The sequence below is a fragment of the Chroicocephalus ridibundus genome, chromosome 1 (assembly GCF_963924245.1).
Source record: "Chroicocephalus ridibundus chromosome 1, bChrRid1.1, whole genome shotgun sequence".
Taxonomy (NCBI): domain Eukaryota; kingdom Metazoa; phylum Chordata; class Aves; order Charadriiformes; family Laridae; genus Chroicocephalus; species Chroicocephalus ridibundus.
In genome coordinates this window covers 99,954,861-99,977,033 of record NC_086284.1, presented here as the reverse complement: position 1 = coordinate 99,977,033, position 22,173 = coordinate 99,954,861, and the positions used below count along the sequence as shown (strand labels likewise).

The window sequence follows — 22,173 nt, the reverse complement described above, 5'->3', positions numbered from 1 at the left end:
ACTGACCTTCTTACTGTGTACAAAAAAATAGTCACTGAGCTGATGTTACAGATAGTAATAACAAGGAGACAACCATAAGTAGTTAATCACTTCAAGGTTCTTCTATACATCAAGTATATACTCCTGTACCAATTAGGACAGAGTTATGGCTACTTTAAAGAACATCCTTATTATCTTCAAGAAGTTGGCAAACTTACAGCCAACTTTTACTGTCCTGAGATTACTCAATGCCTTAAAAGGATAATGTGAGGAAGGGTCTCCTTACCCAAATGACCACCGAGACACTCACGCTTGCGCAGAAGTGTTTTGCCAACACAGCAAAATTTTATACACGTGGGCAAAAGACTATTCGGTCATCCTAATGAATATGTAAGCCTAGGTGGAGTTATGTATTAGGTAGGCAGAATAATGAGAATATTTTGTGTATAAATAATGGGTGAATATCCCTAGTAAGGTGTGCTAGATTTGTGGGTTTTCCCCCTCGCACCCGACATCGAATAAAGCAATATCTCCTTGTGTAATAATTACTAAATTGGCCAAGAATACAGAAGTACAGCATTGTTCACACATTAAGAAAACTCATAAAATCAAGAGGCTTCTGAGGTAGAATACAGCTGCAGCTGACACACGAAGAATGCAACTTCTGCGATTCCCTGTACAAGGTTGTTTGCGAAACTACATGAGGGATGCAACGGAACGCGATTATTCCGTGGCCTTTCCTTGTGACGAATAGCAGATATGGGAACGAGATGGTACTACAGAACAGATAAGCTGCCTCCTTGCTTACTATGAAACAGATAAGCGGCCTACTCGCTACCCAAGCCAACATTTCATCAAATTTTGATGAAATGCTATCCTTTGTGCGAGCCTTCCTCATTACAATGTACCAAAACACACCTCCATCCCGGAGGCTACCCACCCCCAAGGTGCAACCACTCCTCCTTGAGTACACCAATCATAATAAAAGTATTTATGACTAAAGTCACTCAAACTCCACTTTGAAGATAAAAAAATAGTATAAAAATAGCCTGAGAGAGGGGGGATACTGGGGAAGACGCCATCGCGAACAAGCCAGGAGAACTCCATCAGTGACTTCTGGGACCAGTCGACGGGCTGAGCCTTTCTTACCCCCAGTAGGAACGCCTTTGGGTAAGGCTTAGATTATACCGAGCGTTTCCTCGGGGAACTTAGAAATCTCTCTAGAGAATCTCTCTCCTACATTTGTAGCCAGGCTGTATGGTTTATAACTTTGTCGTGCATTTTGTATACTTAACAATGTCTTTATTTGCACGTGCTTTGCAGACAGTGTATTTATTGCTGGCAATCCTAAGAACCTCTATATCTGTTGTTAAAATAAACTGCACTGTTTAAGTAGCTAGTCGTTTCGGTTTCTCACTGAACACGACCAACGACTTGGGAGTGGCCGTGCTAGTTCATGAGCACGACTAGACTGAAGGTGCAGTCCACTATTAGTGTATCCAAATCGTAACACTTTAATACATATTAAACGCGATTGGACTGATAGTCCTGGGGTGGGCCAGGTGGGCTTAAACCTAGCCACACCTCGCCTCCCACCTCTGTGAGGAGTGTTAGAACGCAAGGGGGTTTATCTTCTGCCAAAACCGCTTTGCCCCTTTTCACGCAACACTCCTCCCTAAACTAGTTTTGGTTTCGAGGGCTTTTATTTCAGGTAACCGGCCGGCGGTGCCCTGCCGCGCCCTGCCGCCGGCGGCGCCTGGGCGGTGCGGAGCTGACAGGTGGCCGCTCCCCTTGCCGCGCCGTCCCCGCTGGCTGCAAGGACGAGACGGGGGGTCGGCCCTGGCCGTCCCGAAGCAGGGAGAGGGACCAGAAGAGGAAGGAGGAGGAGGAGGAGGAGGAGAAGGGGCGGGCAGCCCGCCCCAGTCCTGAATAATGTTTGTGAAGCAACGTGAGTAGCAGCCCCCCGCGGCAGCGGGGCTTGGCCCCGCTAAGCGAGAAGGGAGGCGCGGAGGGGGCTGGTGCCGCCGCCCGGTTCTCCCGGCGGGGCAGCACCGGCGCTTCGCTGCCGCCTTGCGCCTTCCTCGGATGGGTGCCCCGGAGCCGCCTCCCCGGGCCGGGGGAGCCGCGGGGAAGGGGCGGGAGGGCCGGTCCCGACGGCGTCCCCTGAGGCGAGCCGGGGCCGGGCCCGGGGCGGCGGGGCTGGTGCGGGGCCGTGCGGCTGGGCCTTTGGCCAGCGTCCGAAAACGGGTGGACACGCGGCTTTTTATGTTGAAATAATTTAAGTCCGAGTCTTAAATCTATTCATTTTTTTTCCTTCCTCCGTTAAGGTCCTGCTGCCTACGGGTGGGTGTGTATGAGCGAGGTGTGGCAGCGCAGGGAGTTTTAGTCAGCTAAGCACAAAATAAAAAATGTTGTGGTTACGTTCAGTGCTTTAGTCGCTGTCAAGGGGCGAGCAGGTGCCTGAGGGAGAAAGGAAATTGGGAGCTGCTGTGGGGTGGGACTGCTCATCGCCGCCTTCTCCTTCTGCTCTTTTAACTTTCTTAAGTTTGTCTGAGCTTATGGCTGAGCTGCAGTTGTGTAGGGCTTTATGCATGTCTATGCACGTACTCAAAAAAAGAGTATATAAGTGCAGGATATGTAACCTCAGTATATCTAAGAGGTGCAGGTGGACCCAGCAGGCAGGGTCAACTCGGTCCCCCAGTGTCCTAGAATCCAAGGAAGCAAAACCAGAAGTTGGTTGATAGTGACAATATTTTGTGATGGTCTTGAGGATTAAGTACAAACTGCGCACAAGAGTTGGTAAGTGTCTTCCTTAAACTTTAAAAGGCATATTTTAGAAATGCTTAAGCTGCCCAGGGAAGTGGTGGAGTTACCATCCCTGCAGGTATTTAAAAGACATGTAGATGCGGTGCTTAGGGACATGGTTTAGTGGTGGGCTTGGCAGTGTTAGGTTCACGTTTGGCCTCAATGATCCTAAGGGTCTTTTCCGACCTAAATAATTCTAGGATTCTAAGAAGCTGGCAGTTGAAGTAAACTACAGACTATAATAACAGAAGTTAGACATTCTGTACTTCTACTTAGGTAAAATGCTGCGCTGTTAAGCCTATTTTACAATAGAGTTGCTCCATAGCGTTGATGAAAAACTGTAGAAAATCATTGTAAAGATAAACCTGGGAAGCCAACAACAGGAAAAGCAAAACAAAACCTGACTGAGGTCTCATAGATCTTTACAATACACCCCACCCCTCGAAAAAGTAATCACTGAAACTTTTACATAAACTTGTTGTAGTTTTCACTTAATTCTTCCTGGGTTTTGTCATTGAAACTTTTGAATGGAGCTCCTTTACTATTTAAGTAAGTAAATGTGCAAAAATCTGAATTTTTTTTTAATATTTAGAAAGAGAAAAAGTGAGTAAGTTTTATTCTGCTTGGTTCCTGCACCTTCCTTCTTTGTGGACATGAACTTTTTCAGTGTTCAAACTGAAACGCGGTCCTTCCTTCACTGTATGAAGGAAATGTTGGAGTAATTTTCAGTATTATTTTAGTGCAAGTTTGCACCACTACTAGTGGTAGAATGAGACAGATTTCTCTTAGATTGAGGTAATAATTGGGAAATTTGTTACATCTCTGAAGTCTCATTATATTACTTTCTCAATCTTAATCCTTTGACAAAAAATATAGTAAGTTTCTCACAGTATCTTCCTTACAGTCACACAAATGCACACATTTATGACTCCTAAATTCAATGACACAGAAGATTTTAAGAGCTGAGATCAGTATCTTAAAAGGGTTTACTGTCCTCTCTTTTTTTCTTTTTATTTTTTTTATTCCTTTTTTTCTGGTGCAGGAAATGAGAAACTGTGATTATTTACAGAAGAACCTTCAGTGTTCGTAATGATCTGCATTTGTCCTTGCTGAGGTTCAAGCGCTGGAGTACAGTTGTGCTTCATTTATGAAGGATGACTGGGTCAGAGAAGGCCACTTGCTACTTCTCTTGCTGTTATAAAGAATGGGGAGTTTAGGCAGCAGTACTATTCGGTGTTAGCTTTACCAGCCTCTGTTTTCTGTAGTGTTTTGGTTGGCTTTTTCTTTTTAAAGCTAGGTAGAATACCTATATAAGTGTTCTATATTGAATATAGGAATATAGGTATTCTATAGAACTGTATTCTATATAGAATTCTATATATGTATAGCTAGGAATAACCACATGCACAAATAGGGAGTAGCTAAAAAGGTAAAATCTTTGCAGGAAATCTGGTCTTTATGGTGGATTATAAATGGAACCTGAGTCAATAAAGTCTGCTCTTACGTAAAAAAGTCAAACTTCCTTCTGGCATGAAGAACCAGAAGTAGTGTCTCTGGAATGTGTGTGTTGGGCTACTGTGTCCATTCCACAGTAGAAGGCGCAAACCAGTTGGGCAGAATTCATGGGAGAGTGGTAAGACCTGCAAAACAGGACTTGAGGAGAACAAGTGAACAATCTGGCCTTATTCTACAGAAGAGGTAGGGCAGAAATCTTCATATTTATGAAAGATACTTCCAAAAAGGAAAGGAATATCTTCTTGAGTGTAAATGGTTATAAGGAAGATTTAGGCTAGATAATACACAATATTTTCTAGCAGGTTGAGAAGGTGAATGTAATGGATATTTTTGGACATTGGTTCTGTTGTACTTGATTTTCAGGACTATGAAACTAAGAATTGTCATTTTTCATTTTAACAGACTTGTGTTGGTGGACATGTTTCTTTAGAGATCATGAAGTATCTCAGGACATCAACACGTCAGGGTTTCATAATTACAGAGTGTTATTTCCTTGTTTAGCATTATAAATTAGGTGGTGCATTTCTCCTAGATGAGAAATGCACGCTAGCATTTCTGATGATGAGGAAGAGGAGATAGCCAATATGGAATTTATTTATATTTCTTCATTGTCAGGAAAACTGTGATTCCTGTTGTTTTCGTAGTGTGTAGATCCGCTGCTAATACAATCCATGGAAACTGTGATATAACTGAGAGAAGGTGAAACAGTCACTCTTGTCATGTTTGAATGCAGTCAGAGCTCATTGTGTGAACGAGATGATTTGGCTTGTCTTCAGTGATTTTTACCCAGCATGTCAAAAGGGTGGATGGAGGGAGTTACTTCTGTGGTCAGTGTTTTAAACAATTCCTGTAGTGTGTGCCTGTCACAGAAAATCAATAGTAACTGCATACTACCTGTATAGTGATGTGTAGTACCTGGTACTTAAATTTTCAGAGTCAAAATCCTACTAGGATCAAGTTGAACGTCATGTTTCTTTGGAGTATTATGGGTGTGGATTGAGGGGAGTCTTGGGGAGAGTTTTCTGCTTGAAGATTGAGTTTTAGAAACAAAAGGCGTTGTCAGAGATGGGAACGCACCACTCAATTGCTGCATCTCCAAAGGCTGTGGTTAATGCAGTACATAGAAACAAAATAACCAGTTTGTGTAGCAATGCCAGAGAAAATACAGACAAAATTTTGTGTGTTGCTGTGAAAACATCTTTTTCTCTTTCTTTTTTTTTTTTTTTCTTTTTTCCTTTGGCAGATCTTGTGAAATTAGCAGGGCTCCTGTTGACATCGTTGGTTGCTTGGTACTTGGGATGCTTATTTGCTGTTCTTATACCCAAAGAGACAACAACAGTACCGATTGCAAATCTTGAAGACATCGTCAAGAAACCAGTGTTGAAGGGTGTGTAGTGTATTTTTTTTTTTCCTTATATTGTATCTAATGTTGTATATTTACATGCAGAATGACAAATCACTTATTAGATAACAAATGATGGTTTGGTATGTGCTATTATAAGAATGCAGTTGGCTGTGTAATGTTAATTAGTGCAAGTCTGAACTATTCCTTAGAGACTATCTTTGAAGAAACACAATATCAGCCTATATTTGCCAGTATGCAAATATAATTAATTGAATAATAAGGGAAGAAAACCTTATTTGTTTGCTGGCATGTAAGCACAAAGCTTCAGCTTTGGTTCTGTCACATGTATTTTACAGTTATGGTAAACTGTTGAATAACTATCCAAGCTTTGTGATTAAATTCCCATTAGTTCTTTCCTCTAATCTGCCTGGGCAACTTAATGTGTATATTTTTCTCATTCTACGACTATGTTATCGCGCAAAAAAAGGCTTAAAATGAGAATGATAGTCATTAACTTCAGCCTATTGGTAAGAATCCTTCATCTCTCTAGCCCTTGTTTCCTGTTATATGAAATAGCACAAAATATTTACTAGATTCAAATCAGATCATGCTATATGGGGCACTTTTCCCTAGATAAGCTTGCTCTTGGTCCCAGTAGCTCTTCGAAATTCAAGGATATTTGAACAGGCAAACACGTGATAATGTTGCCATGATACTGGAAAACTGGCAGGATTGGCTTCTGTGAATTTATGTTTGAGCTTAGCATGTTGACATTAAGTGATTCCTTCCATGTGGAAATTGTTTATACATCCTCCAAGAAAACATTTTCTCATCTTTGTTGTTGTAGCCCCAGTCCCAAAAAGGCAGAAGTGTGATCACTGGTCTCCCTGCTCACCTGGGAACTATGCCTATCGGATTCTTAGTGGCGGTGGCACTGGAAGACTGGCTAAAATTTGTTTTGAGGATGATCTGTGAGTACTAGTCTAACTTTAAATCTAAGCAAGTGCTTAGTAGTGTGAAGAAGGATGTTTCATTTTGGTTCAGTAGCAGCAAGTAAGCTCCTACCGGCAGGCTCCTATTCTGGTGAGAGACTTCAGAATATATCTGACAGTATGTAACTCTCTTCTTTTTTTTCCTTTTTTTGTTTTTGGTTGTTTTGTGGTTGTTTTTTTTTTAATACTAATCTCAGATTATTTTCTTTGTTCCTCTACATAAGCTGCATTTAGCTGTTAGTTTCAAATATGATTTTTAATTTTCATGGTGCAGAATAGCCAGTTTACAGTATGTTGAATGGTCAACACCTTCTGAAAGTCAGGTTCTTTCATGGCTACTCAAACTGGACAGGTAGAGTGACTTCAAAACCTTGCAATGATTTTTTTTTTTTTTTGTGTAGATATCATCCACACAGAATACGACCACAAAACCACATTTTATCTTAGTTTTTTTTCTACTGTATCTTTCTGGCTGCATTTGTATGAAGTACTTTCTTGATCTAACTCATTTTGAAAGAGTAGTGCATCATTGAAGGAAACTGACTGATATAATGTGTGAGATTTTTAAGCCATAGCTCTTGTTTACTACAAAGTCTTGAATTAAATAACTGAAGAAAACATGGACATCAGAAAGTGACTTAGCGTTGGTAAATATAGCTTTGGATCAGAGCTTCTGAATGGATGCATTCTACTGATACTGTATTTATTTCGATTCTAGGCTTATAAGCGAAGAGAAGGGTAATGTTGGAAGAGGTATAAACATAGCCATTGTGAATTGTAAGTAAGAGATAAAATGTTGGAGACAGGCATACTTTTGTACTGCAATAATTTACAAAGATTCTTGGGGGAATTTTATTTTAGTTTGTTTGGTTTGGTTTGGTTTTTTACTAGCTAGTATGGAAGGAAAGGGAAAGGAAAAAATTGCAAACTTGATTCATGCTAAATGTAAGAAAAACAAATCTGAGAGATTTGAGAGAAATAATCTTCTGGATAAACAAAAGATATGTGTTCATAATCAGTATAAGAAAATAAGATGTGTACATAGAAGCAGTATATGTGTATTTTATTAGATAAAAGAACTGTTTCTCATGTAACATAGCAAAAATATCAATGATCTCCAACAGTAAGACTCAACTTTCAAGTTCAGTCCTTGATAAAAGATATCTACTGCCCCACTGGTAAGGGGCAAGCGGTAACTGAGAACTACAGTTCTGCCTCAAGGTACAATCAAGTTACAAACCTTTTCCAGACTTGGTCAGTGGACAGAAAGACAAACTCAAAGCTTGATTAATATTGAACTGTTATTCTATGTCTTTGCTTATAGTAGGAGCTATTGGAAAGCAGAAGGTACAGTTTATTCCCGATCTGGAGGCACCATTTTAATTTAGATGAATAGGAATGGTGATGAAGTGCAGTGTATTCAGTAATGGATCCTGAGAGAAATGCATGCCTAAATGTCATGGGGGAGGGGAAGAAAGGGAGTTCAGATGCACGGTCAAGTTGACTTTGATCACAAAACACTTATGTTCCAGTTTTTTTGTCACAGTATTGCTAAGCAAGATCTTGACCTTGTCTAAACTTGCATGATTTTATTGAAGTCATTGGGTTAAATTACCATAGACAAGAATCTGATCCAAAATTTTTTTTCCCAGTTACCTACTGCATTTTTTTTCCAATAAGGAATCATAAAAACTTTACTGTTTGTAATAGGTAAACAGTAAAAAAAAGAGTTTTCAGCATGGATCTGTAGAGTAAGAGGGCAAATACTCGTCCTGAATGCATAAGTAAGGTTATAGCAAATAGGAGCAGGGAACTGGCATTGTCTTTGCATCTGACATTAGTGGGGAAAGAGAAGTGATATATCAAATTTTACACATTTTTAAACAGCCATTTCCTTCATCACACATATAGTTGTTTTAGCTACACTTTAATCTCCATCTGCAGGTAAATCTGTCCATTATCGTGAAGCAATTTGTAGAGAGACATATTTTCTACATGTCCTCTAATTAGATCAGTCAAGCTAATGACTGTGCTCAATAAGTTTCCTGTGGCATCACACTTGTATTTTATTCCGTAATAACTCTTCCTTCTCTGAACAAATATGGTCTTTTGTAAGAAGGAAGACAGAACTATTAAGGCCAAGCTAACAACACAGAGGAAAAGTGAAAGAATTGTGTGGATTTCCACAGCCTACAGCTTTCTGCATTTTTTTATGATCTCTGCTCATAAGCAGACCAGTTCTAGAATGCTGTTTTACCGCAGACAGATTTTTGCCACCTTTTCTTCTCATCAGCATGATAAACCTGCCATTTAGAATCATAGAATGGTTTGAATCCTATGTTCAGAAGAATTTGCCTTCATGATTTTATCGTATATGGATCAAAGATAAGGCAGAAATGAATCAGGAACTTCTCACTAGAAATGAGTTGATGCATTCTAAATGGAAAAGACCCTCTCAAATAGCAGGGGTATGGGTCTAGGATAACGAAAATCAATTAATTCAGTTGGCATAGATGTAGAAATTTGAAAAGTATTTCCAATTGTACATGTTTGTTTAAAAAAAGATAGCCGTCTAAGCAGGATGCGTTCCTGTCTAAGTCAATGTGCTTTGGCAGGGGAGTTGGTCTAGAAGATCTCTGAAGTCCTACCATTCTGTGATTCTGTGTAATGATGAATATTGACCAAAATGTTTTGGAATGACTAATTGTTTGCATGCCCAATTTGTGATAGGGTAATGATGAGTGTTGAGTTTCTGTCCACTGAGATTCAAATGGTATGAAAGCTTGCACATCTGAAACACTGTGCAGAATAGTATTAAGCTCATTCAAATAGTTTTAGGCTGAACTAATTTTCCTATTTATGGTTGTGACCTAGTGTAGTATATATAAATATAAAAACATGGAAGCATACAGTAAACTGAATTCCTTCTTTAAAATATGAAATAATAAAAAATGATTTAGTCACATTTGATGATTCAGAGATTACATGAAAGAAAATATCCTGCCCAAATCTTAAATTTATGTTATTCCATATTCCTTCCGATTTAAAAACTTAAACAAAAGAAACCTCAGAATCACAATGATACGCAAAGTTAGAGATGCCTAGCTTTAGCTGAAAACACTGTGTATGCCGATTGAATGTAACAATTTTTGCTTACATTTACACAACTTTTTTTTTTAATTACAGATAAAACAGGAAAAGTTACATCAGCGCAATTTTTTGACATGTGGAAAGGAGGTAGGGAAAAGAGTGTGATAGAGGTTTTGTTAGTATTTCAGCATTAAGAAAGGACTTATATAATTATCCTGCTCTTTCAAATGACTATAATTTTATTATCGAAGGGGATTAGCTAGAAACAAACAGCTGTTTTCTTCATAAAATATGCTCTGGTCAGATCTCATGACAAATTTTGCCTGAAAAGGTGAATTTCTCCTGTTGGTTAAGAAATTAGTTGTCTTTTTTTTTTTTTTTAATGATCTTGCTGATTTTTTTTTTATTGTCAAATTGTCATTTTTAAATTGTCTCTTTTTTTTCTCCATTATTTCAGTTTGGTAAGGAATAGCAGGAATAGCACTTAACCAGGTACCGCATCCGTATACTTCACTTAGCAAAATTCCTTTTCCAGGCATATTTTGTTCTGGTTTAGTTGTAAGATCATCATTGGAAATATAGTAGTCTGTCTTTTAACATCCCTTCACCTAGCTAGAAAGATGACCTTCTTTAAGAGTAGCTTTTAACACATTTTCCAAACTTCGAACCATAACAGTTTCCTTACCTATTAGTAAGGAGAAACAGAATGCTATGAGGCATTGGAAGCTGATTCTCTGACCACTTAAGAATTCTTGTGACTGACCTTATATGCATGAATAGAAATCACATTGGGACTAATTACGGGGCTACAATTTTATATACAGTATGTAGACTGTAATGTCTGTAATGTTACTTTTTTTTTTGTATGGAAAACAAGTGTCTTGTGTATGTTTAGCAATCACAAAACCAATAAATAGCTTAGTGCTGCATATAGGCTGCCACTTACTGAAAGTGGGTGTACAGTGGGGTGTGTAATTCAGCTCTGCAGTTAGTGTGGTAGTAGGAAGCTCACGGAATAGCAATGTCTTCTCCTGGGCTATTCCGTGCTTTCCTTGTGTGTATAATATTATGTGAGCTAAACATAAAAAAACATCTATATACTTACCTTGGGTGTAACAGGCTTTTGTAGAAGTCAGAATTATCTATGTTTACTACTGGGAAATGCAGATAAACCCATGCTTTCCTAGCCTTCAGTGAGAGCTAACAGCTTTCTGCACTTTTCAGGATTAGGCCCTCTGCCTGTAAACAGAAGAATTGCCTAATTAGGTCTCACTTTGAATAGGCAAGGCCAAAAAATGAAAACAAGTTGAAAGTAGGTGGAATGTGGTATGTGTGTAATGAATAATCAATTGTGTTTGATTCAACAGACCACTCAGACGAGATGGTGACTTTCATTAAAAACGCACCAGAAGGGTCCCTCCTTTTGATGGTGACTCATGATGATGGAAGCACCCGGTAAGCAAGTTATTGATGACAGGCTACGGAACAGAGCAATGAATAGCTTGAAAATCGCCATTGCATAATGGTGTACAGGAATGGTAAATTTCATTCTGTAGTCAGGGTTGTTCTCTCCTTTCCTGCCTAAAAGGTTTTGATTCCATGTCCATTCAGTGCTTGCCCATATCCTGTATTTTGATGCTTACAAAGATAGATAGATAGTGTTGTATTTGTTTAAAAGCACCGGTTTTGCTCATAAAGGGCACTGCAGTTACCACTGGGTCACGACCTTCTATTAAGAAGGTATCCACACCTCCAATCATAATGTATCTAGTTTGCATTCCTTCTTGCATCTTCACCTGATTCAAGTGCTTTCATATCTAGAGTTCTTTTATTTGAATTCACGATATGGTAAGGGAAAGACTGGATAATTTCATAATGATAACATGATAAGCATTTGATGCCCTTGTCCTTATTTAAGAAGGGTTGAAATATCAAATAGTATTTTAGATACATTTTTCTTTCTGCTGTGCTGTTACAAACAGGTTGTATTAACATCAGGAATGTGGAGAAGAAAAAAAAAGAATTTTGCTCTCTGAGTTTAATGGCTACTAAGACATCTCTCAGGATTTTTTAAACTTCTCATTGTTGTTTCTGCTGACCTGCTAATGTGAGGTGTGAATCAGCTGTGTTCTTCTTCAGCATTTTTCACATCCAGAATTTTTAACACTTTTTTTCACTAAATTTATCCTAGGTTGAAAGATGGTGCCAAAAAATTAGTAGAAGAGCTGGGAAGTAAAGAAATACAGAACATGAAGTTCAGGTCAAGCTGGGCTTTTATAGCTGCCAAAGGCTTCAAACTCCCAGACGATATCCAAAAAGAAAAGGTCAGGTTCATTTTATTTTCACTTTATATTTGCCTGCATATCAGGTATAACCTTCAGGTGCAGATTTTGTGTGTTAGCTATAATAGCTGTAGTCTCTATTCAGCAAGCCTCAGTCGTACAAAGCAAGTTCTCTAATGTGTCTCTAATGTTTGGATATACAGTCCTGACTCCTACCACACCAGCCCTAAATCATCTGTAGACAAATTTCAGAAGTGACCGGCGATTCTAGAGTCTCAGTTTTGAAACGTCCAACCTTACATGCTGTACAGAGACTTACATTTTCTTCTGGAAGGACAAATTCCAAGGACTTGCTAAAAATAAAGACTGTTTTTATATGAAAATTGGGCTGTCTCAAGTAGGTTGTGCAAATACAGCAATGGTTGCATCATGAAACTTTTCTGAATAGCTTGCCCGCAGGCTTCAGGAGGACTAAAGATACCATTTTTATATCAGATTTCTGTTTGCATCTGTGACCTTGTTGTATTCGCTTTTTATAAGCCCAGTAGTGCTCATCTGTATGACAGAGAGGCAGACAGAAATGAGAAACCGAATGCAGAGGTCAGTTCCTTTGATGATACTGACTCCAAAGGCATGTGAAACTTCCATAGGTTTGTTTTTTTTCCCAGAATATTGTTGCAATCTTCTTCACATTACAGAGCTTCTGCAGGAAAAAGGTATTCAATTTAGTGTATGTTATGACAGCCATCTGGGAAATAAATAAAGCACTCTGTGTTAGAGAGAAACTGGTGGAATCTTTACCTATTATGTCAAGCAAGATATGCAAAATGCTACTTGGCTTCCCAGTCGCATCCCATTACCCCTTTCTGTTGTATGAAGTTTGACAATCTAATTTGTAAATGAAGAACCAAATAGTGATTTTTTTTTTTTTTTTTATTTTTTTTTTAACAGATAAACCACTCTGACAAGAACAACAGATATGGTGGCTGGCCAGCTGAAATCCAAATAGAAGGCTGTATACCAAGAAACCTGATCTGAAAAAATGCATACCTCATTAATAAAGACGATTCTATATTTTTATATCAATCACTGTAGTAAATTGCCTCCAAAACCCAATAAGCATCTGAACACTAGTTGTAAAATAAGTCACTGACACAGTTTTTAACCTGTCTTTCCTCTGTGAGGCTTTACTCCTATCCAAAACCAAATAGGTATTTTGATGACAAGTGGAAATAAAATACTTTGTTTTAGAATTACCATGTTCAGGAAGTCAGTCATAAAATACCATGATTTTTGAAAGTGAGTATACTTTGTCATTAGTAATTTTAGGGGGTTGGTTTTTTCGTTTGTTTGTTTTTAATGTAATAAGGCTTTTCTTTTGGTTCTCTTTAAAGACTAATATGCAAATAGAACTTAGTCTAAATTGTAATATAAAACTGCTAGCAATAAAGCAAATTGTTTTGATGTTACTTTATTAGTAATGTTGCTTCTTGTCAGAAAAAGTATGGAAATAGCAGTTAACATTTCTTGAGCTGGTTTTAGTGATTTTGACAGCATGGAATAGCAATGTAAACATCAAGTTACTTGAATTATTTTACCAAATTTAAGCTGCAAATCTACATGGCCCCCTGTACTCGGCACTGGTGAGGCCCCACCTCGAGTACTGCATTTGGGCCCCTCACTACAAGAAGGACATTGAGGTGTTGGAGCATGTCCAGAGAAGGGCTACAAAGCTGGTGAGGGGCCTGGAGGACAAACCTTATGAGGAACAACTGAGGGAGCTGGGGTTGTTTAGCCTGGAGAAGAGGAGGCTGAGGGGAGACCTTATCACCCTCTACAACTACCTGAAAGGAGGTTGTAGAGAGATGGGGGCTGACCTCTTCTCCCTGGTGACAAGTGATAGGACGAGAGGAAATGGGTTCAAATTATGTCAGGGGAGGTTTAGGCTGGATATTAGGAAACATTTTTTCACTGAAAGGGTTATTAAACATTGGAATAGGCTGCCCAGGGAGGTGGTGGATTCACCATCCCTGGAGGCGTTTAAAAAAAGGGTAGATGTGGTACTTAGGGACATGGTTTAGAAGTGGCTTTTGTCAGGGTAGGTTAATGGTTGGACTTGATGATCTTAAAGGTCCCTTCCAACCTCAGCAATTCTATGATTCTATGGTTTATTTTAATTATTTTTTCTTCCTGTAAGTTTCATAGAGTCATAGAACGGTTTAGGTTGGAAGGGACCTTAAAGATGATCTAGTTCCAACCCCCCTGCCATGGGCAGGGACACCTCCCACTAGACCAGGCTGCCCAAAGCCCCATCCAGCCTGGCCTTGAACACCTCCAGGGATGGGGCATCCCCAACTTCCCTGGCCAGCTGCCACTACCTAGTTGTAGTCACTGTTGTGTTCCCAGCAGCTTTCTAGCATTGTGTCCCCTACCAGCCTCTAAAGTTGCTTGCTACCAGTTTGCAAACTGCTCCATAGCCCAGGGATGCTGCCAATTGTGACCTAGCCAATTGCACTTTAGCACTCCTGTCATCCAGATCAATGCCAAGATATATATGGCTTTTGTAGGTTCATTTTCTCAAATGTACAGATTTGTGTCACCAATAATTTACCCAAGCAGTGTTCATGTTACTGGCAAAACGCTTATTCCTTTACATTGCAAACACCCTTTCTTACATGCATGAAATATAAAAATAACTTAATTACTGTACTAATGGTCAGCAATCCTCAGAGTGCCAAGCTCTGAGACAGTCCTCAAACTCCGTGCAGTCTGACAGTCATTGCCTTCTACTCCAGGCCATAATTAATCTTGCATCAATTACAATTAATTTTTACATCAATTTCTTTTTAGCAGTTACTGTGAAGTGTACAAGTACTCCAAGCACTCCATTCTCTGCAAGTACTCCATTCTTTACATTTGCTCCATTCTTCATACCCTGTGCAAGTACTCCATTCTTTACAAATGGTCAACAGTAAAAGGTCCATGCCTGTAATCTGAATCACAGATCAAACCACAAAGAACCTTTCGCAGCACAAGTCCCTGCAAAATGTTCTCTAACTCCGTTGCGTGTTCACTTTTTCAGAGGTGCAGTTGAGTCATCTAGACGAGTGTTAATAATCTGCAATGCTGAGTAGCTATCGTCAGCTTCGTTTTTCTTTGCTTGTGACGCGGTGTTTAAATATGGTAGGCAGAGGAGCCTCAAGGATGTTGATAACACGCTGATCTCAAGAAATCATGGAAAAGTGGTCACCACGTTTTCAATCTCTTTTCAGAATAGAAGCAATCTTACAGAGCGTTGGTTTGAAACTGGGATTTTGACTTGGCACGCACAACTTGAGCACTTTTAAACTAACTGCCTTGTGAGTAGAAGAGGAAAGCTTTTTCATGGACCTGTAATTCTGAAAAAAAACAAAACTGAGGAAATGCTAAATAGCTTTGGATTTAAAAATAATTAAAAGACCAGCAAGTTAAACATTTAATTTTAGTTGGGGGTAAGGCCACAGTGTGTAGGATCCCTAATGCAGATGTCCTTCTTTACCTTCTCTGGCTCTAGACCACAGGCAAACTCCAGTGTTGGAGGTCAGTGCTGTCAATGCCAGGTGACACTGCCAACCACAAGCAACCAGTAGAAAGCAAATTGCCGTGCTCTCCTGGGTAAGGTAGGTGCGGTGGTCTTCACCACGCCTTGTGGAATACTTCTGGGTGGCTACTACAGCATGCAGGATCACCACCACGAAATGAGGTTAACACCTGCAGAGCAATTCATCTTTTGCTAAACCCCAGGCGGCAAACCCAATGGGAAAACGGGAACTTTAGGCAGTAGCATTACCTGGGCCTTGGGTTTGTGTATTTAAGAGCCAAACGGCACAGCAGGTGGCAGCAGTGTCTTTCCAGAGCCTCTGCATCCGTCGTAGAAGTACGCGACCTCTCTGCAGTTACCTGTCCCAGACAGACACACTGGAAGCCACAGACAGGGGTGGAGGTCACCCTGCCTTTCGCCTGCAGCTGGGAGAGGAGGCAGCAGCTTAACGTGGCCTCTTAACGTGCCAGACCTTCCTTTCCTGCGCTTTGCCAGTAGCATGCTCCCATTTCAAATATCCCCACCAGCCTACCAGTCGGCATTCCTCACAAGAAAGTTCAGGTAGGCCCCTTGTATCCCCTGATCAATTACACGTTTTAGATAGAAGCGATTAGAAAAAGTAGCTATCAGTCCCACTTTTCCCTCCAGTGTGAACGTGACATAACCAGTCCCATACAAAAATAAGTACCTGGACAGAAGCCCTTCCTTATCTCTCCTTTTAAGAAAATGAAAAGTATTTCAGGGTCTTGGTATGTCTCTTAAAAATCCCTGGATCCCTGGCAGTCCAATTTGATGGCAGTGGTAGGAAATATTGATCAGATAATAGGTAACATTTTCAGTTTCTCAGCAGTAACTGTTGCTTTAGTTCTTTGTGCAATGTTATCTACCTCAAAGTGGGACGACGTTTCCATTATATTTAAAAGAAAAATACAAGAAAGGAAAAGTTCTTCAGTGAAAGATGCCCTTTTGCAGGCAGACTGTGCTTAAAGCAAAACTCCCACTGACTGCAATCCACTCTGAAGAGCAAAAAAGAAGCTGATGCTTCTACTTACACATAATGCCTGGTGGGAAGTAATATATGAGTGTCATATCTCTGATCTCTTCTTAGCTGCAAGTGAAATGCTGAGCAATGACTAGAATCCAGGGGATTAAGATGTGTGGTTTTAATAAAGTTTGAGCAACAGCAATTCCTCATTTCCTGGGTCTCTGAAGTTTTGATTTCACTTCTCTGCTGGTTTCTTTGTGTTGGGTTTTTTTTCTTTCCAGCGGAGATTTTCAGCAGCATCAAAAATGTAGATTCTCCCCTTTCAAATGCAAACTTTACACAAGCAGCTCTAACATGACTTTTTCCCTCTTACAAAGACGAGAGCATAGAGAGAGATGCTTTAGGTTGGCCCAGTCCCCATTGCAGGTCTCATTAAAAATTTTAAAAAATAATTTTTTAATAGTTTTATTTCAGCCAAAAGCAATATGCATTTCAGGCTTGAACTTCTGATATAAATCTTACGTGGTTATGCTTTTATAGCTGCTTTCTATCTCCTGGGCATTCCCCACCAGAGTTCTCAGTCACGAGACTGAGCTTCTACCCTCTCCCACACACCAGGAGGTCTGTAACAACCTGGACATGTAAAAGAGGAATGAGGTCTTGAAGTAAGACTTTCCAAAGGGTTGTTAGTGCTTTGAGGTCACATCTGACTATAAATTCCTGTTTTAGTCCCACCCTGGCTCACTGAATAGCATTGTGCTACCTGATCAGATTTTATTGCCTGCAAGGACTAGAAGTGGAAGAATTAGACCTTGTGTATCTCTGGATTTTGCAGCCAGGACAGAAAACACCATTCACAGCTAGTTTCTGATTTTCCTTCTGATAATTTACAGGATAGAACTGGAGCCTATGAGCAAAATTCCACTTTCTGTGAGACTTGTGTCTATCACAGTGATCCACGTCTGGATGGCTGGCTGGTTGCTGAAGTCTCTACTTGCCACATTGCCACTCACCAGCTAAGCAAGCATTCCTCGCAGGAGACCAACAGGAGCTCAACAGTCCCAAATCAGCAGTCTTTTGACTGCTGATTGTTGAAAATCCCCATTGTAACAAAAATGGAAGAGAAAGACCACTCCTCCTCCATCCTCACATCCTGCACATTCATGAGGGAGATTTCTGTGCGGTGTGAGGTATTCCTGTCCCCTGCAGGCACAAGGTGCCTTGAATGGATTCGGTCCTTTTGCAAGAAACCTTCAGGCCTAAGCGTAAGTCACTTCTGCTGTAAATTATTGCCTGCTCTGCTGGGGACTCAGTAATTTCCTTGAGAAGAAAATCTAGAAACACAATCAGTAATTTTCAAGTAAAAGGCAAGGGACATATAAGAAAAGGAATTCTGCGATTCACAAATGAATTTCCACTTACTTAGAAACTTTCCAAGCCATTGGTTGAAGATATAAAAGCATGGTTAACAAAGATAAACTACTGCTATCCATTTAGTTTCAGCTCTAAGCTAGCTGATTTGGGCAGGTCACGGGAACTCGCCGTAGCAATGTGGAGCTCAGCAGACTAATGCAGGCAACGTTGAGCCTCACGCTGCTTCTGCTGCACTGCTGCCAACATTGGTTTCGAGCCAACCCCTGAATGTTCTCATCTGCTTGTGGCTTTCTGGCATTGCAGCACAGCAAAGCTCCTAGCAATAGCACTTACACAGCACCATGCAATTAGCTCTGCAGTTCACTGAAGAACTTGAGCCTGAATCAGTCCTGGAGAAGCACTGATCTTGAGAACACAAAAAATAAAAGGCTTTTCCCTCATTTTTTTAACTAGTTCTTGGTAAGCATTGTCCTAGCAGTAAATAATTTCTTCTTGTATGACTTGTTCGTTGATCGTCATTGTAGTTCTTGCCTCTTGTTTCCTTTTTATGCCTATAATTATGCTTTGTCATTTAAAAAAAAATTGAAATACTGGAAATATACCAGTCCCAATGTTACTCCATCTGAAAAAGCATTTAAGCACACAGAAGCACTGCTGCCCCAGCTGGTACAAGTTTTAGCCCTAATTATTATCTGCTACAGGAAATAGTATAGCGATATAAAAGCTCTTCACATGTTTCACTGTGCTCTGATTAAAAATGTAATTAATTTTTTCCAAGTTACTCAAAAATAGTTGAGGTCTGAACAAAAAGTGCTGAGAATCCCACCGTTTATAATCCCTGGCACCATCAGTTGTACCCTCCATTGAGCTTGCCTGGCTCTGTTGGAGAGGTGACAAACAGGAACATGTTCCCCAGCCAACTCACTAATGGTCAGTTAAAAAAAAAACAAGCAAACCAAAAAAACCCAACCTGCAGACCCGGAGCTGAACAGAACTGGTTTTAGAGGAGGCAAAGAGAACACGGAAATAGTATCTAACGTGTAAATAGCACTGCATACGGTAAATTGAGAAGTAACCTGGAGCTGCAGACGAATGGAGAAAGGTGTAAACGTGTTAGAAAACATATGTACGTGAGCCTAAGTGCAAGAAGTAAGGGGGGGGAGGGGCGGGGAGAAAGAGAAGCGAAGGAAGAAACCACCAACATGAGCATCGTATTCTTCCTATTGAAGGACTCCAGGTGCTTACAACACTGTAATATCCCACCACCACCACCACCGTGAAACCACTGACCTTAGGAACCAGAGGAGCAGCAGAGGAATGACCTAAGTGTGTTACAATTTTACTTGTATTATTCCTATTATTGTGGCTTTTCCTGTCTAGAAGCACTCTACCTGCACTATCGTTCTTTGCTTCTCTGTAATAATCAGATAATGTAACAGTGATTCTTGAGTTAGACTATTATTTGCATTATACTAACAATAGATTAGCGTCTAAATATATATACACACATACACACACACATATATATATCTATGGTGTACTTCCTCTTTGTCTATAAACAAGGCTTTGAATGTAAGAGCGCTCCAGCTCCTGCTTGCAGCGCACTTTCTCCCTGGTGACCCAGCAGGAATGGAAATTTGTGCCTCCTCTACTACCAGCCAAGAACTGCAAGAGACAACTTCTCAGACCCTTTTATCGTGTCTCCCTTTCCACTTCCCGACTGAGGTATTCTTCCCCCTGCTCTTTGAGTGAACTGAGCCTCTTGCCTATGACAATATCTTGCCTGTTCTTCAGGTAAGCTGTGGGAGCAGAACATGAGGATGCACAAAATGGCCCTACAGGTATTTGCCTTCATTCAAACGTGGAGCCAAATAAACCAATTTTTTTACAGATTTGGAAGCACTCTATTTTATACAGGGTGCCTGTGTCTATATAAGTGACTGCCCTCAGGATCATGGGTGTATATGCATGCCCTGACTACGCACCTTCTCCATGTTCAGATGGCTATGTTACCTGCTGGTTTATTTAGAGGCATTACTTGGCAAATGCCATTCAGAGGCTGTTTGAGGAGCCTCGCCGTTCATTCCTCACCCCCCTTACAACACTCCCCTTTCTTGGAGAAAATAATGACAACAAGGCCCTGAGGGTCATTTTGGCAGCCCAGATACCATCCTTTTCAGTTTCCTAACTATTGCAGTCTAGACCTTTCCTCACTCCTCTCCCAAATGCAGGATGGTCTGTAACCCTCTTTGTCCAAGTTCTTTTGTTCTGTAAGGATAGCCAGAAATGCCGGGGGATTTTCAACATTTTCCAGCGTGTGAATCATTTAGAAATGGCAAATGGCTCACAGGGTCTCACATACACAACTAAACCTCGCTGATTTCCCCCATGTTTGCATGGAAGAATGAGCGAATTGCCCAAGGGTTTTTCCAAGCAGCTGTGTGGAAGCAGCACTGAGGAAAATGATCCCCATTGAGCAGGAGACAGAGAAGCGGTAGGAGGAAGGGAGAGCGGGCTGCTGCTGAGATGGGCGGGCCTCGTGGCTTGGCCCATGTTTGCCCAAAGCTCACTTCGGCATAGACTGCCACTCTCTGTCAGGGGAGCCAGGGTCCCGTCTCGCTCTGCTGCACACGGGCACAGGAATTCAGGACCCTCTCAGTGATCAGAGGCTTTCACCTGATGATGGCACCATCCCTGGGATACTATAAGCAAGAAAGCGACCTCTCCCACTCCTTCTTTCGACAGTAAGGGAGGGAAAGGGAATGACAAAAGTTTGAGAGGTTAAAAGGAGCCAAGAAAGAAAAAACGCAGAGCGAACCCTAAAATAAGAGCCTCTGGAGCTGCAAAACCCAAGCCCGCATTCAGAAGAAAATCCTTTCAGGCAAGCTTAATCAAAGTCTCCTTGTTCCCGGAATAACAGCCCTGTCTACAGAACTAAGTTTTTTCCCTCCACTCAGAGATGACGGCATACAGTAGATTTTCTCGGCGCCAACCCCGCAGCCCTCATTTGCTCGCGCTCCACTGTTCTCCACGAAACAAATTGCAGCTCTGTTCAGTGCCACTGCAGGGACAGCCCCCATTGCACAGAAGAGCTCTTCAAAGACCAGGACGCTTTAACTTTTACTCTTATAAATATAGCGGCTTCCCAAACAGAGCCTTTTGTGTCTCTCACTGCATCCAGCATCTTGCGGCTGGTCTCCCACAGCTGATCTCATGTCCCTGGCAACTGGGAGGCGAGGGACATGATTTCAATGGCTATTCATGCTTGGCTAAATACACTTCCCGCTAGCAGCCATTAAATCCTGGTCTAGAGACAGGAGACCCAACACTCAGTGTATCTACAGGGGTATTTATTCAGACGAGCTAGAAAAAAAGTCAGAATGGAAAATAACCTTTCACTCACTTTGCTGCTGTAGCTGACGGGTTCAAAGCAAAACGAAAGCAAACCCCTTCCGCAGAAAGAATGGAAAACAAATGTTTGCCTCCCCTTTGGAGACCACTGCCCCGTGACTCCTCATGCTTCTGTCTTTTATAATCAAAGACACTGCCCATAATTACTCTGCTGTTGACCAGTATTAAAGATCAAGCAATCTGACATTTATTGTGGTAAGTGCTTTATCCTGACACGGAGGATTTTCTGATCTGGCTTTTAATCCCCTTCACTTGAAATGCACAGAGCTCTTTATCATCATATAAGCGCATGTGCAAGTATGTTATGGTTAAACCTTTTTTACAAACTGGTAGCTCAGTTTGACAGGCAGTGTTGGGGGGCAGAGCTACCCACGGGCTGGCATGGCTGAAACCCTGACTCAGGTTCTCCTGTCCCTGGGATCACAGGTACTGCCCTGGTTCCCCTCCAACTCACTCAGGAGGTGTCTGTCTCCTTCAGCATGGACCAAGGGAGGCAGATCTGTGGGGCAAAATACTCCCTGCCAAGGCCTCCTTGGCCTCACTGTACACAGCGCCTCGGGGAGGAGGAGGAGTTTGCTTCGGATGACGTTTTGTTTGCTTTCAGGGACTGTACACCTGAGACAGACCGAGGTGCATTAGGTGCACATCTGTTGGCTGGCTCTCATCCAAAAGCAATCCAGTTTGGATGCGTTGAATCTCCCCTTTGACGTGAGGCAAAATGCTGTAGCTGGGGATGACCCCAAGAATTGCTTCAAAAGCAAGTCAGGAGCAAAATGCAGCCTTGGACAAAACAACGCTGCTTCTGTGTGCCTCAG

The 22,173-nt window shown here is 41.1% G+C and overlaps 1 protein-coding gene across 1 annotated transcript; it reads left to right on the top strand.

Annotated features, from left to right (window-relative positions):
• Window positions 1-1,750: 1,750 nt before the first annotated feature.
• On the top strand, window positions 1,751-13,442 carry FAM3B (FAM3 metabolism regulating signaling molecule B). The gene is made up of 8 exons (XM_063355130.1): window positions 1,751-1,927; window positions 5,543-5,686; window positions 6,492-6,615; window positions 7,355-7,413; window positions 9,823-9,873; window positions 11,094-11,181; window positions 11,918-12,050; window positions 12,960-13,442. The coding sequence occupies exons 1-8, from the start codon at window positions 1,912-1,914 to the stop codon at window positions 13,044-13,046; spliced, it is 702 nt and encodes a 233-aa protein (XP_063211200.1). The 5' UTR covers window positions 1,751-1,911; the 3' UTR covers window positions 13,047-13,442.
• Window positions 13,443-22,173: the final 8,731 nt, after the last annotated feature.